This window comes from Vigna unguiculata, chromosome 1, assembly GCF_037176805.1.
Source record: "Vigna unguiculata cultivar grain cowpea cultivar isolate G323 ecotype 2 chromosome 1, ASM3717680v1, whole genome shotgun sequence".
NCBI classification, from domain to species: domain Eukaryota; kingdom Viridiplantae; phylum Streptophyta; class Magnoliopsida; order Fabales; family Fabaceae; genus Vigna; species Vigna unguiculata.
Genome location: NC_140792.1, coordinates 30,543,699 through 30,558,185, shown reverse-complemented (window position 1 = coordinate 30,558,185; position 14,487 = coordinate 30,543,699). Strand labels below are relative to the sequence as shown.

At 28.4% G+C, this 14,487-nt stretch overlaps 1 protein-coding gene and 1 long non-coding RNA gene across 3 annotated transcripts; both read right to left on the bottom strand.

Annotated features, from left to right (window-relative positions):
* Nucleotides 1–4,059: 4,059 nt before the first annotated feature.
* On the bottom strand, nt 4,060–6,579 carry LOC146888859 (uncharacterized). Of its 2 annotated transcripts, XR_014984511.1 has the most exons (5): nt 6,280–6,579; nt 5,981–6,128; nt 5,856–5,888; nt 5,566–5,709; nt 4,060–4,388 (listed from the first exon to the last, which is right to left on the bottom strand). It is a non-coding gene; the product is annotated as an uncharacterized LOC146888859 (long non-coding RNA). The 2 variants fall into 2 exon arrangements; XR_014984513.1 differs by lacking the exons at nt 5,566–5,709; nt 5,856–5,888; nt 5,981–6,128; nt 6,280–6,579 and adding an exon at nt 5,006–5,210.
* A 5,037-nt stretch (nt 6,580–11,616) lies between these two features.
* LOC146888858 (uncharacterized) lies at nt 11,617–14,157 on the bottom strand. Its single transcript, XM_085666570.1, has 9 exons — nt 14,035–14,157; nt 13,885–13,951; nt 12,905–12,939; nt 12,665–12,822; nt 12,462–12,585; nt 12,310–12,381; nt 12,051–12,110; nt 11,876–11,935; nt 11,617–11,787 (listed from the first exon to the last, which is right to left on the bottom strand). The coding sequence occupies exons 1-9, from the start codon at nt 14,155–14,157 to the stop codon at nt 11,617–11,619; spliced, it is 870 nt and encodes a 289-aa protein (XP_085522696.1).
* Between the last annotated feature and the right edge of the window lie 330 nt (nt 14,158–14,487).

The following is a 14,487-nucleotide window of genomic DNA, read 5'->3' as shown; positions in this document are numbered from 1 at the left end:
GTTTAAGTTTGTGTAAAATGTCAAAAATATGTGAAAATTATTTAAAAATATTTAAAAATTCATATTTAAATTTTGCAATTATTTATTTATTATTTTACACCATATTTTAATTATTTTTACTATTATTATTATTATATTAGGACTAATATGTTAATATATTATTATATTATTAAGAACCATAGAGCTTTTGTTCCTAAATATTATATTACTTGTTTATTATTTATATCATATTTTTAACTTTTATTGTATTTAATTGTGAATATTAATGTATTTCCATTAAAATTTTTAAGTTATCATTTTTCAGATTTTGATAATATATTAAATATGAACCTTTTTTATAAGTTAAAAATATTTGAAAGTTATTTAGAGACATTATAAGAATCTATTGAAAAACCTACACTATTTTACAATTTATTTTGAATGTTAAAATTCAAATTTTATTGGTATATTTTTGGTTTAATTAGTAAAATAGTGCCACTTTCATTCTAAAGTTTCAGTTTGGTAATTGTTTTTAGAGAAAATGTTATTGTATATATTTCGAATTCCAATTTTCACAATATATGAATCTTAATCTTGCAATAATATTGAAATTGAAATAGTTAATTATTTCCATATCTTTAAAAATTTAAAAAATTTATAATTTTTATTTTTTACCTTATATTTTAATTATATTAATATTATTATATTTTATATTTACATTATTACATATTATTATATTGTATAATATATTATTATATCATTATGGGTCATCAAATTTTTTGAATATTTGAATTTATATATTTTTATCAGAAATATTAAAGTATATATTACAAAAATTAACTTTTTGTATATATTTTTCATTTTAAATGTTAAATTTAACTTTTGTTATCACATTCTTTTTCTTTTACTGTATATTACGATTTCAAATTTGAATCCAAAATTTATTAATATTATTATATGTATTATGATTAATTTTTCACAACTTAAAAATGATTTGATTTTCAATGAATTAATTTTGAAATTTATTCTAAAAACACACGGAAGGAATATATTATCTAATATTATCTACTGCTTGATGTTTAAAAAAATCAACTATAAGAAAAGTTCAATTTCGAAGGACATTAAATGAAAAAAAAATAGTTTCCAATGTAAATTCAATGTGATGTAATCTTATATAAAATATAAAATGATAATATTACATTAATTCTACATAAATATAAATTTATTCTTAAATTAATATTTAAATTTAATCATAAATTGATATAAAGTTAAGAATACAACCATAATCAGTACTATTAGATCAATCAGTTTTCAAACACATTAATAGAAGAAGATTTTGTTTTCCAATGCAATATTTTAAAACCATAATTGATATAAAGTTAAGAATACAACCATAATAAGTAATATTAGATCAATCGGTTTTCAAGCACATTAATAGAAGAAGATTTTGCATTTTGTATTAATGATTAACGATAAATAAAGAAGCATATAACATCTCAAAAAACAACATGATGATATAAAAATTTTATATTTTTTATATACTTAAAATTGATAAATAATATTTTTCGTTAATGTCTTAAACTCTAATTATGTGTTTGATTGATACTTCATGATTCATTGAGTCCCACAAATCATGATTGTTGTTGTTCATAATAAATAGTCATAATTCAAAATGCAAAATTCTTGGAAGACGAAAAGTTTTCCATTTATTCTTTATATTTTTGATATTTATATTGAAAGACGTAAGTGTTGATTTATAAAGTTTATTCAATGAGCTATGTTGAAATTTAAGAAGATTTTTGAAAACTGTATAAAGCTCTCTTAAAAAGGTAGGTAGATTTTTAAAATATTTTCCATTTAAAATTTTAATACAATAAATTCATATATAACATTGCAATGAGAAACACAAAAAGTTGTTGGTTTCAAATATTTAATGTTATTTAATGACAAAGACATTCATCTTTGAGAAACCGTAAAAGTATATCTTGGAAGTAGGTTGAAAGAAACTGAAAAGTTCTTTGAGAGGTTGAAAAAATATCCCTTGGAAGTGGTGTTGGAAAAAACTGGAAAATTGTTTTAATTCTTCTTAACATCTTTATATTTTTGGAAGATGAAAAGTAGATTTTGAAAAATATAAATATATTTTTCAGGAAGCTAGGTAAAAAAAACAAAGTCTTAATTTTTAATTTGGTAATTAAATATATTTAAGGTAAGTAATTTTATTTGCATTTATTAATATTGTTATTAATTATTAAGAAACTATTAACTGATCAGATTTAAAGAAAATTGTAATATGTAATGACTATTTTTAAAATAAATTAATAAAATACACAATTTTTCTGTAGAAGAGGAGAAAATATTAATACTTATATAAAAAATATTTGTTAGTTATAAATCTTTCTTCTACTTTGAACTTTTTAAAAGCCTATGTTATCATTAATGAGACAAATTCATGGAATCAGAACTTTATTTTAATTTTGTTTGTTCAAAAATTTAAAAACTTGGATTATGCCTTTATAATTTGTATTTATTGTAAAAATAAAATGTAGTTTATGATTTGCATTTACTTCACTATAAAAATTCTGAAATATTAAATATTATCTTATCAAATAAGATTTAATATTATATTTTAAAGTATTCACTCTCGATGCTACAAAACATTTCAGTCGTGTAATATCTGTAAATTCCACACAAAATCCTAATTAATTTATTATATTACAATTTTTAATTAGATTTATTTTATAAAAATTAGCTACCTTCTCCAAGAAACTTTGTAAAAGTTTCTAAAGTTGTTATTTTGTCATATTTACTTCAAAATATTAATTATGAAGACCACCAATTATGTATATTTTGGGACAATGCACATTATAACTCAAAACAGTATTGCTAGCTTTGCAATTGTATATAATTATATATTAGATTAGATACTATTAGAGATTTTGGTCATTTAAAATGACTTTTACTTTATGGGAATGTGAGGTCATTTAAAATGACTTTTACTTTATGGGAATGTGAGAAGATTTTTGGAGTCTGTATAAAACTTTTTCAAGAAGGTATGTAGATTTTTTAAAACATTTTCCATTTAAAAGTATAATACAATAAATTCAAATATAACATTGTATTGAGACACTAAAAAAGTTGTTGGTTTCTTTATAATTAATGCTAATTAATTATAAAGATGTGTTGGAAGAGACAAATTTTTATCTTGAAAGTAGTGTTGAAAAAAACTGAAAAGTTGTTTTTATTCTCCTCAACATCTTTTAATTTTTGGAAGATGAAAAGTATTTTTTGAAAAGTATAAAAAGCATATCTAGCAAGTCAAGTAAAAAAAACAAAAGTCTTAATTTTTAATTTCGTAAATAAATGTATTTAAAGTAAATAATTTTATTTGCATTTTTTATTAATAAGAAATTATTAATTGATCAGATTCAAAAAAAAGTGTAATATGTAATATTATTTTTAAAACAAAAATTAAAAAATAACTAATTTTGTCTATTAAAAAAGGAGAAACTATTAATATTTATATAAAAATATTTGTTAGTTATCATTATGTATTCTTTTAATTTTAAATTATAAATCTTTTTTGTACTCTGAAATTTTTAAGACATGGGACAAAGTCTTGGAATGAGGAAGCAAAGAATATATTTCATTCATGGATTTAACTTATTAAACTTTCATTAATATTTATTGAAGCATGAGCTTTATTTCAATTTTGTTTGCTGAAAAATTTAGAAAATTTAGATTTTACCTCGATTTGCATTTATTTTAAAAATAAATTGTAGTTTATGATTTCCATTTACTTCACTATTATAATTCTTAAACAGTAAATATTATTGTATCAAATAACATGAAAATTATATTTGAAAGTATTCACTCTCAAGACTGCGAAACATTTCACTAAATATCGTGTAATATTTTGTAAATTCCATACCAAATCTTAATTAATTTATTGTATTACCATTTTTAGTTTAATTTATTTTAAAAACAATAGTTACTTTCTCTAAAAAACTTTGTAAAGACTCCTAAAATGTCATCTTATGATACTTACTGCTCCAAAACATTAATTATAAAGACCACCAATTTTGTGTTTTTGGGACATGACACTCTCTTACTACAATAAATGAATGTTGTATCTTCCAATACATGTCTTCTCCAACACATCATTTCCAACCTTTGTCACCATAATTTTTTTGCTCAAAGATTAAATTTTATGCATTGGTTTGTGTGCTTTTATGACATCTGCCAAACATAAATGTTCTACCAAGATTAAATTTTCCCACATAGGTCTATGTGCTCTTATGTTCTTAGCAATTGTATAAATGTTTGCATCTTCAACAAACACCTTTGGGCTCCCTCGTTCTTCTCAAACACCCACCATATTCATCCATCCAAAAAATATTGAGTGTGGTCTGTGAAGAGACAAAAAAATAGAAATCATAGAAGATGTACACATAAAGCATAACCCAAAACAAAAACAAAAACAAATAAATAAAAAAAGCAAAAAACACGATAAAAAGCATTGAAGCAAAGAAAAACCCTAATAATAAAAAACAAAACTTTAATGGGTTAAACAAAAAGTAAAAAAAAAAAAAACATATTCGAAGATGGAAAAAAAAAACAAAAACTTAACTTAAACAAATCGTAGTTGAAAAAAAAATAAAAAGATTGGAGAAAATCATAAAAAAATAGTAAGTTGATTTTAATGCAACGAAAAAATCTTAATAATGAAAAACTTCAACTTTGACAAATCAATGAAGAAGAACACAAAAACAGTGAGTTGAGTATGATCCAAGCCGAAACTTAAATGGATTAAACAAAAATGAATAGAAAAACAAACTAAAAATCGAAAATCAAACTGGAAAGAACAGAAGACACGAATGTGAGAAGACATGGATGTGAAAAGAAGAAAAGGTAAACTGAAGACACATCCTGATAAAATCTTACCCGTGAAAAAAAAAAAAGATGGTAGAAAAAACATTAACTTTTGAAACTGAGATCTAAAAAATAAAAATGAAGAAAAATAAACCTTTTAAGAATGTTATTTGTGCTTCATAGCCTTGCCTTTGGCTTTGAAGAGATCTTCAGTTTTCTCCTTCTTGAAGATTTCATTCATCTCGAAAACAAAAACAAAGTTAAGATGTGAGAAAAAACCCACATAAAAAACAACAACACATAAATGAAAAAAAAATTAAAACTTTTAAAAAAAGAGGAGAATGATTTTAGTCACAGTAAAAATCAAACCTTTTACAAATGATCTTCATGAAGGTCATCAAGAATCTCAGAGCAAAAAATAAACCAAAAGAAAATAAGATATGAGAATAAACTATCCATCGAACAATAAATCTGAGAAAAAAAAAACTCGATCAAACCTATATCGACAACAAAGAAAAGTAGATCTGAAAGCTAAATATTCATCAAAGAAAATAATAGAACAAAAATAGGTAGATCTAACAGAAAAATAACCATCAAACACAAAAATGATAGAAAAAAAATAGATCTGAGAAGATGGTAGAAGAACAAAAACAAATGAGAAAAGATGATTTGAGAAGATGGTAGAAGAACGTAAAAAAAATAAGAATTTGTTACCTTCTTTTATTCGTGAAGGTCATGAAGAAGTCTGAACAAAAAATAACCCAAAAGAAAAGTAGTTGAGTAAAAAATATCCATCGAACAACATATCCAAGAAAAAAAGCTTGATCCAACCAATGTCAACAACAAAGAAAAGTATATCTGAAAGCAAAAGATTTATCAAAAAAAATATTAGAACAAAAATAAGTATATCTAAGAGAAAAATAACCATCAAACTCAAAAATGATAGAAAAAAAAGTAGATCTGAGAAGATGGTAGAAGAATGAAAACAAATGGGAACTTGTTACCTGTTTCTTATTCATGAAGGTGATGAAGAAGCTCTGAGACAAAAAATAGCGATCCAACATCTCGTCAAAAATAGATATGAGAAGATGGTAAAAAAACAAAAATAATGAAAATGAGAAGTTGTTACCTTTGTTGTATTTGTAAAGGTGTTGAAAAATCTCATAGCAAAGCATCAACCAAAAGAAAAGAACATATGAAAACAAAATATACATCGAACACCAGATTTGAGAAAAAAACCTCAATCCAACCAATCTCGTCATATAACAAAAGTAGATCTGAAAGCAAAACATTCATCAAACAAAAAAATATAACAAAAATAAGTAGCTCTCAGAGAAAAATATCCACCAAACACAAAAATGATAGAAAAAAAAGTAGATCTGGGAGATGGTAGAAGAACGAAAACAAATGGAAATGAGAAGTTGTTACCTTTTTCTTATTGGTCACGATGGTCATGAATCTGAGAGTAAAAAATTGAGGAAAAGATCCATGCAATAGAGATGAAGAAAGAAGACGAAGAGTGATGGAGTAAGAGAGAAAATGAAAAGTTGGAGAGAATGAGATGAAGAAAGGAAGAAGATTATCTGGAGCCATGGTGTTGTTTGAAAAAAAATAGAAAACATGGTGTTGTTGTCTGAAGAAGAAGATTATCTGGATGGTGTTGTCTGCGGCTGAGAAAGAGAGAAAGAAATCATAAGAGAGAGAAGTAGATGAAGAGGTTTGAATATCTGTGAGTGAAAAAGAGAGAGAAGAAGATGAAGATGTTTGAATGAAAGAAAAGGATTGAGTTAGTGGGATACAAAGGTGAGACGAAAAGAGAGAGATATTATTTTCTTTTTGATTTATTTTTTGAACTTCCAAAATTATGAGAGTTTGACACGTCAGCCTTTTTACTTTTTGTAGTCAGAAATATTTGAATTGTAGTAGTTCAGAAATAGTATTTTATTAAAAAACTTGTCATTTGTTAGTTTTCATTTGTATATAGATATAGATATAGATTACAAATTCGTTGTATAACATAAGTTAGTTTGTTAATACAAATTTTCTATTAAAAAAACTGAATTTATTTGAAGCATTTAGGATTAAGATTCATAATTCTCAAAAATTAAAAGTTTAATTTTGTTGACATTTTAAAATAATGTCAATACCAAATTTACTCTTATTACGTATTATTTAAAATTATTTTATCATTATTTAGTAATAAAAAGACACAACTATAATACTTAAGGGGAATAAACAAGAAAAAAAAATATAGCGTTTGGTTAAAACTATAAATTTTTTCATAAATTCTCTATCAACTTATTCAATAGATCTTATATAGGGATGTCAAAAAAATTCGTATTCAAATATTTGTGGATAAAATCTGCAATGAGTAGGAAATAGATACATGCAGATAACGGGTACGGGTATTTTTTATACTTGCATGTTAATGGGGTGGGTACGGGTATTATAATATTTGTGCCCGTGGACATCCGTATCCATTATATCTCTAATTTAAATTTAAAAAATAAAAAATCATGATTAAATCATTGACACATTTATTTTGACTAGGTTATTTTTTATCAATTGGTTTTAAAAAATCTTCATTTCTTTATAGTCTATCATTCAATCCTATTTAAATAGGTTATTTGCACTTTGTTTGAAATTTATGAATGTTTTGCATTGTATTTTTATTTGAATTTATGATTAAAATATGTTGTTAAATATTAAAATTTTCTTTTATAAATACTCGCGGTTACTTATAAATATCTAATGATATTAAAAAGATATACGGGTATCCGCATAACAGATACCTGTACAAATATGAGTACAGGTACGAATATACGGCGGATATTTATCCAGTAGGTAGGGTACGAGAGAGTTACTCTTCGTACCCTATCCGCCACATTGAGATCCCTAGTCTAATAAATATGTTTCTTTTATATTCATATTTTTGTAATATTTTTTGTATGTCATTTTCTTACTTTCAAAAGAATATTAATTAAATAAATAATTAATTAATAAATGCGCGTAGTGGGAGCCTTTTTGACATTTAATTCTGACATGTATGACGTGGAAAAGTACTAGCTTAAATGGTTGAGAGTACTTAGTGTTGTGAGAGGACTTGGGTTCAAGTCCTGTGTATGTCAATTGTGTGTTATTTGATTTAATATTATTTTTAATAATATGCATGATCATGTTGAGAGTGTTTGTGGCTGTGTTTTTGGAGTTTTCCAGAAATCGCCTGTTGGGTGATGAACCACTGTCATGTGACTCGTCTTTTTATGGGCGCTTTTGGGGTTTTAGAGATGGAACCGCCTAGCGGCACGAGCTTGCCCGCCAAGCGACGCATGACAAACCAACCCAGTTTTTGGGTTTTGCTTGAACTACCTGGCGGTGATGAACACTCGTCAGACGACGCGAACCAAATTTTGGTTCAATTTTGGTGTTCTGAGTGTTGTGGGATGACTCTAATAGGAGGGAAAGCCAATTTTAATGGTTAAGGGGTGATAGGATGTCAAATTTCATTGAAATTCATTTAATTGATGGCTAAATTGGATGAAAGAGTAGGAATATTATCTTAGGGTTGATGAATTAGGAATTTCTATAGTGGCAGCAATCTAAGGAGAAAATGTGAATGGGAAGTGTTAAGGATGAACTGTAATCCTAATAATTGGGATCGTATCCTATAGAGTCTTAAAATGATGGAAATTAGAGTTGTTGTGAAGGGGGTAAGGTTCGTAGGTGCAAGAACCGCCTGGCGGCACCCAATTGGCCGCCAGGCGCCACACCAGAGATGTGTGGTGTCTAATTCACGAAAAACGCTATTTTTCATATTTTCGCGGAACAGGAACCGCCCGGCGCTGGGTCTGTACCGCCAGGCGCTAGGCTCCTGATTTTGGGCGCTAGGCGCCACCGTTTTTCTGGTTCGCGCAGTTTTCGTAAAACTGCATTTTCCAGTTCGTTAACCGTCCAATTTAGGTGAAATTTTGATAGGTGGTCGATAACATGTGGTTCTTCACTTTGAACGGTGGAGATTCGATTTGGAGGTCAGTAACTAGAGATATAAGTTACTTAATATTGCTGATTTTGGAATCCTTAAAATGCATGAATAACCTCTTGACAATTCCTAGTAACTTCTAATGAAGCATGTTTGGGTTATGTGGTAAGTCTCTATCAATTTTAATGTTCCTTTGGGTTAGTCACATGTGGAGAATTGGTTATTGGTGAAGACATGTGTGTCAATATTAATTGCATTGATGCATATGATATATGGTAATACTTGTGTACACGTATGATGAAACCATCTAAGTTGAGATTATGCATGTGATTCATGTTGATTTCTGGAAGCCTATATTCTTGATTGTGGATATGCTTATTTATAAAAGTAGGATTGATTTTTACCTTGTTCTGGGTGCTTAAAAACCAGTACCGCGTAAGTACTAGTGTAGCGCCTGGCGGTGGTGTTTGACCGTCAGGTGATAGCTACAAAACCAGTAGAGTATTAAAGGTATGGCATTTAGTGGTAAGGGTTGTCTCGTTAGGCGATACTTACTGAAACAGTAGCATCAGATGCGCTTGGCGCCTGGCGGCACATGTCCCCCGCCAGGCGGTCTGGAAACGGCAGCGCATGGCGGTACGTGTCCCCCGCTAGGCGATTCTACTACAGCAGTATTAATGTTTCACTCTGGACGTGTGTGATCTACAAAGCTATAGTGATGCTTCAAAGGTGGGTTACTGATGTTACTTGAGTTGAGCTCGGAACGTATCCCTTGAGTTGAGCTCGGGATAGGGGTTAAGCATGTGGCATTCCTCGAGTTGAACTCGGAATGGCATCCCTCGAGTTGAGCTCGGGATGGCGGATGAACACGAGGAACCCTTGAGTTGAGCTCGGGTTGGCGAGTGTTGCTGGTGTGAGTGTGTTGGTTGTGGCCAGTACGGATGGGTCCTGATAGATTTCCCTCATCAGTAGTTAGCCAACGAGTTTGGTAGTCTTGGGACGTTGCGAACTATGTTCATATTTGGGAACTCCACCTGGTATTACAGTGTATGATCCGTAGCAATGGTTTCCCGCACGTGCTCTATCGTTTGTGGCCGATAGGTATGGCAGCAAGACACCTTGAGGTACTCATTAGAAGACGTAGAACACGATTAACATGGTTGTGGCCATGTGATGAGATATCAAGGGATGGAATTCCTTTGGTGTGATTGTGTGATTTGTATAATTGTGCCATAGATATATATGTATACATACACACACACACACACACACACACACACACATATATATATATATATATATATATATATATATATATATATATGTGTGTGTGTGTGTGTGTATGTGTATGTGTGTTTATTTTGTTAGCTCACCCTATATGTTTGTGTTTCGCGATGATCGTGTACGCGGTACACGGGAGCAGATGATGTTGCAGGTGGATCTGGTGAGGCTTATCAGTGTAGCGGGAAAAAACTCATGGGAACAATTTTATTGACTTTTTATCACTTATGGTTTTGGAATAAAGTTGTAAACTATTATAAGACTGTTTTGGTGTTTTATTGAATGTTGAGAAATTTGAATTTAGAGTTATCTTTATTATGAAATAAATTATTTAAAATTTCTCGCGTTTTTGGGAAATGAATTTATAATTAATGACATTTTATTTTCTTATTTTATTTTATTATTATAATCCGTAATATCCGATCGAGATGTTACACTATGGGAAAAAATCATCAAGTGGCAATTGAGGGATCTTACACAGGAAGGATATTTGCTAGACATGGATTACCAGAAATGGTAAGTTAATATGATACACGTGAGGATTAGGTAATGCGTCTATATTTTATCGGGGATCACAAATTCCATTTTAGGATATTCTTTTTGACAAGGAATGAAATAAATTATTGTAAACCATTGATAAAAAATGAATCTACCATAAATGAGGAGGATGATTTACAAAGTCAGTTTTACTACACAATGGTCAAGACTTTAACTAACTATGATATTCAGTCTTCTTCCCTGGTATGGTTTATTAATTAACTTATATTCTGCTTTACGTGATTTATTCACATTTTTTAACACATTGCAAATGAATTGTTCAGTATTTGGATGCCCAGTTTGCCACAAGAGCCTTGCTAAAGAATAGGAAAAATCATGAACTTCGCAATAGTAATGGTTGTTCGTGGTCATGCACCATAAGATGGACCAAAAGAAGGTAAGAATGTTTTTTAAGTTGTGGATGGAAGTCATTCTATGCTGAAAATGGATTCAAAGCCGGAGATGTCATAACTTTCAAGGTGGATAAACTACGATCCACAACTATAAATGTAAGGAAAGTTTAAATTGAAAATATTATGTAACTGTATTTTGAGTCTTGGATATCTTTTTGAAGTACTTTTTGTTCGATGCTTTTGGAATTTAGTAGGAATGGATAACTTATAAGTTATTTTGTTTGTATTTCAAGCTTATTGTTTATATTAAATCCTACTATTATCAGTAAATTAATTAAATAAGTAGTTCTCATGTAAATTCTATTATGTGCACAATGTATACATCACAATACAAGTTATCATTACTCTTATTAATTAAATTACGATGCCGAAATAATAATATGACATCATTATATTGAAAATGAAACTAAATACAACAAAAGTTTGTACACGTACTATGTTTGATAAAACAGTTAAGAAGTCTATCAGTCATTAAGATAATTAACATACATTTAACAAAAGGGATGAAATTAGTAATTCATCATAGTTTCAAAAAATAAAAACAACATAGTCCAGTCAATCGATCTCCTTCTTGATAGTTTTCAGCGGTTTGGTCGTTGATAATTGGCCAAAGTCTATATCCTGGGAGGAATCCACAGAAGCAACACTATTTGATAGAATTCTCTTTGCTAGAGTACCAAAAGAAGGATTATCAAGATCATTGTTAATTGTTCCACTCAAACTCATCTGCATCAATATATAAATAAGTTGTACATTAATTATAACTTCAAAACAAATTCTAAATACATAATGCAATAACTACAAAAACACTTACCAAGTCATTATCAGTGTCTGCTGCTAAATTACAAACACCTTTGGCACAAAATTCAGCAATCTAACCAAATAACATGACGAAAAAATTATATTAAATTATAGTTTATGTAGCTGGAAAATTAAAAAAAATCAATCAAGTAATGTAACAAATACAATGTACATTAAACAGGACTTACCATGCCACTGGAACTATCACCTCCTAAATCAATTATGTTCTTATCACTGGACTCGGCAATCTATGTAATAGAAAAAAATTAAAATAAAATGACATTCAATAAATTGTGTATTTAAAAGTAGATATTTAGTCTACTAAAGAAATATTAATCAAATTATTACTTTTACGGGTTGTATAAGCCTTTTAACGTAATTGATTATTTCAGGAACGCCAAACACTTTAATGACAGAAGCACATCTATTCCTTGGTTGGGTTCAAACTTTGAAGGAAATAGTACATCCTAACATTGCATCCAAGTCATCGGGAAAACACTTCGGATCATCTTCATCCACCTATTTTACAAATGAAAACAAAACATAATTTAATATGCAATAACAAAGAAAATAATGGGACTGATGTTCAAAATATTAACCTTAATCATTTTCTTTTGCAAATCTTCAGCGTAGATACCAATAGTGCTTCTGCATTCTTGATCCCACACCACAAAGTTAGCATAATTACACGCATCATCACAAACTTGTAATTGAAGTCTATACCTATAACAATTTCAAACATTATAACAAAGCAAATACAAAAAGTTTGAATAATTGAATATAAATAAAATAACATACTAACTTGAAAATGGGAATGTTATTTTCCTGATCACAATAGGTGCATTTGAAAGGACCAGTTTCATAAGTTCTTTTGTTGCAATGATTACAAACCAAGTAGTACCACCCATCGTTATCAAGAGTAAACTTAATAGTTGTGGCAACAGGTACACATATAATTTCCTATATCAAACAAAATTAGTCAAATACCAAATGATTCATATAAATTCAAAATAAAAAAAATATCATAAATCATTAAACATACCTTGTCTATCAATGGAATTTCATAAATGTTCTTCACTAAACATTTATAAACAAACCTTTCAGTATCACTATATTGGGAGGACTGAGTCAGTTGACTACCAGATTAACTCATAATTTTTAATTCATCAAGAGAAATTCTGAAATATAATTAATCATACAATATTTGTTTAGAATTCTATTATTATATGAATCATACATAATCACGTAATGATTTTACAAAAAATATCAATCAAAGTTTGGAAAATTACTGATTTAACCATTGTTTGAATTAGATTATTTCAAGAATATCATCATCCATAATTAATTTGGTACCATTCCACGTATTTGACATAGACACTGGCCATTCTCCTATTCAAACAAAAATGATTAGGAACATAATTAAGAAATTTTCAGAAAAAATTAAATAAAAATATAACTACTTATCGCTGCTTTAACCTTGGCTTGAGTAAGAATGATCACGAACTTCTTTGAATTCGGATTCTCATTATACCTTTCTAAAAATTTTGTGCAATATTCATCCCACAATGTACAAGAAACTATACCACCACTACATATCAACAATTTTTTTTAAATCAATAATATCTGGTGTAAAAAAAATAAAATTAATTTATATTACCTGAGGTCCATTAAACTAAAAACAACATTTTTAGATTGCGCCTTACTTTTGACGTTATCTACCCAACCGATCAAATCTTAAATCATAAAATTTAAAAATTAAATGCATGAATAATTAATACATGTTAGTTAATGAATGAAATAAAATTATTCTATATTGTACATACCAATCAACAAATCTGGACAAAAATTACCAGCTACTACTTCCTTTATACTTCGGAAATGATAAACTTTCTTGGGTACATTTGCAATAGGTTGGGGATGGACGGAAGTGGCTCCAATAAACAATAATTTAAATGGATGTTCACACACTTTGTACTGCCCATCATTCATCACAATCTTGAAATTGTGCATTATATGTATCACCTTCCTTCAACTTCCCATCCCAGATATCAAATTCATCCTTTTTAACTATGCAATGTATCTTGCCCCCCTAACAAAGGATATTGGATATCCAACAAATCATAAATACACAATAAACAATAAAGGATAAAACTAAAATTTTATATTTTTTACCTTTTGATCAATCAAAATCATTTCAAAGTGCACATTGGAATTGCGGTTATGAATATACCACAAATCAAGTACTCTCACACCAAGTTTTAAGGTCTCCCTCCTGCCATCAATATCTTTAGTCATATCGAACTTGTTAGAATATGTGGTTCTCATTCAATTCCTAATACCACACGTTACTTAAGCACTAATTATTAATTATTTACTGCTTAAGTTTTGAAGACTCTTCATATGACCTATTTACTGGTTCAATTTTGAAGACTCTTCATATGGCCTATTTACTGGTTCAATTTTGAAGACTCTTCATATGGCCTATTTACTGCTTAAGTTTTGAAGACTCTTCATATGACCTATTTACTGGTTCAATTTTGAAGACTCTTCATATGGCCTATTTACTGGTTCAGTTTTGAAGACTCTTCATATGACCTATTTACTGCTTCAGTTTTGAAGACTTTT

Excerpts from the sequence above, each read along its gene's own strand:
- LOC146888858 (XM_085666570.1), bottom strand. The coding sequence starts at position 14,157 with ATGACTAAAGATATTGATGGCAGGAGGGAGACCTTAAAACTTGGTGTG. Across the intron at positions 12,940-13,884 it reads GGATGGGAAGTTGAAGGAAG|TGAAGAACATTTATGAAATT; the intron begins GTGATACATATA and ends ATAAATGTTTAG. Across the intron at positions 12,382-12,461 it reads TGCAAAAGAAAATGATTAAG|GTGGATGAAGATGATCCGAA; the intron begins GTTAATATTTTG and ends TTTGTAAAATAG.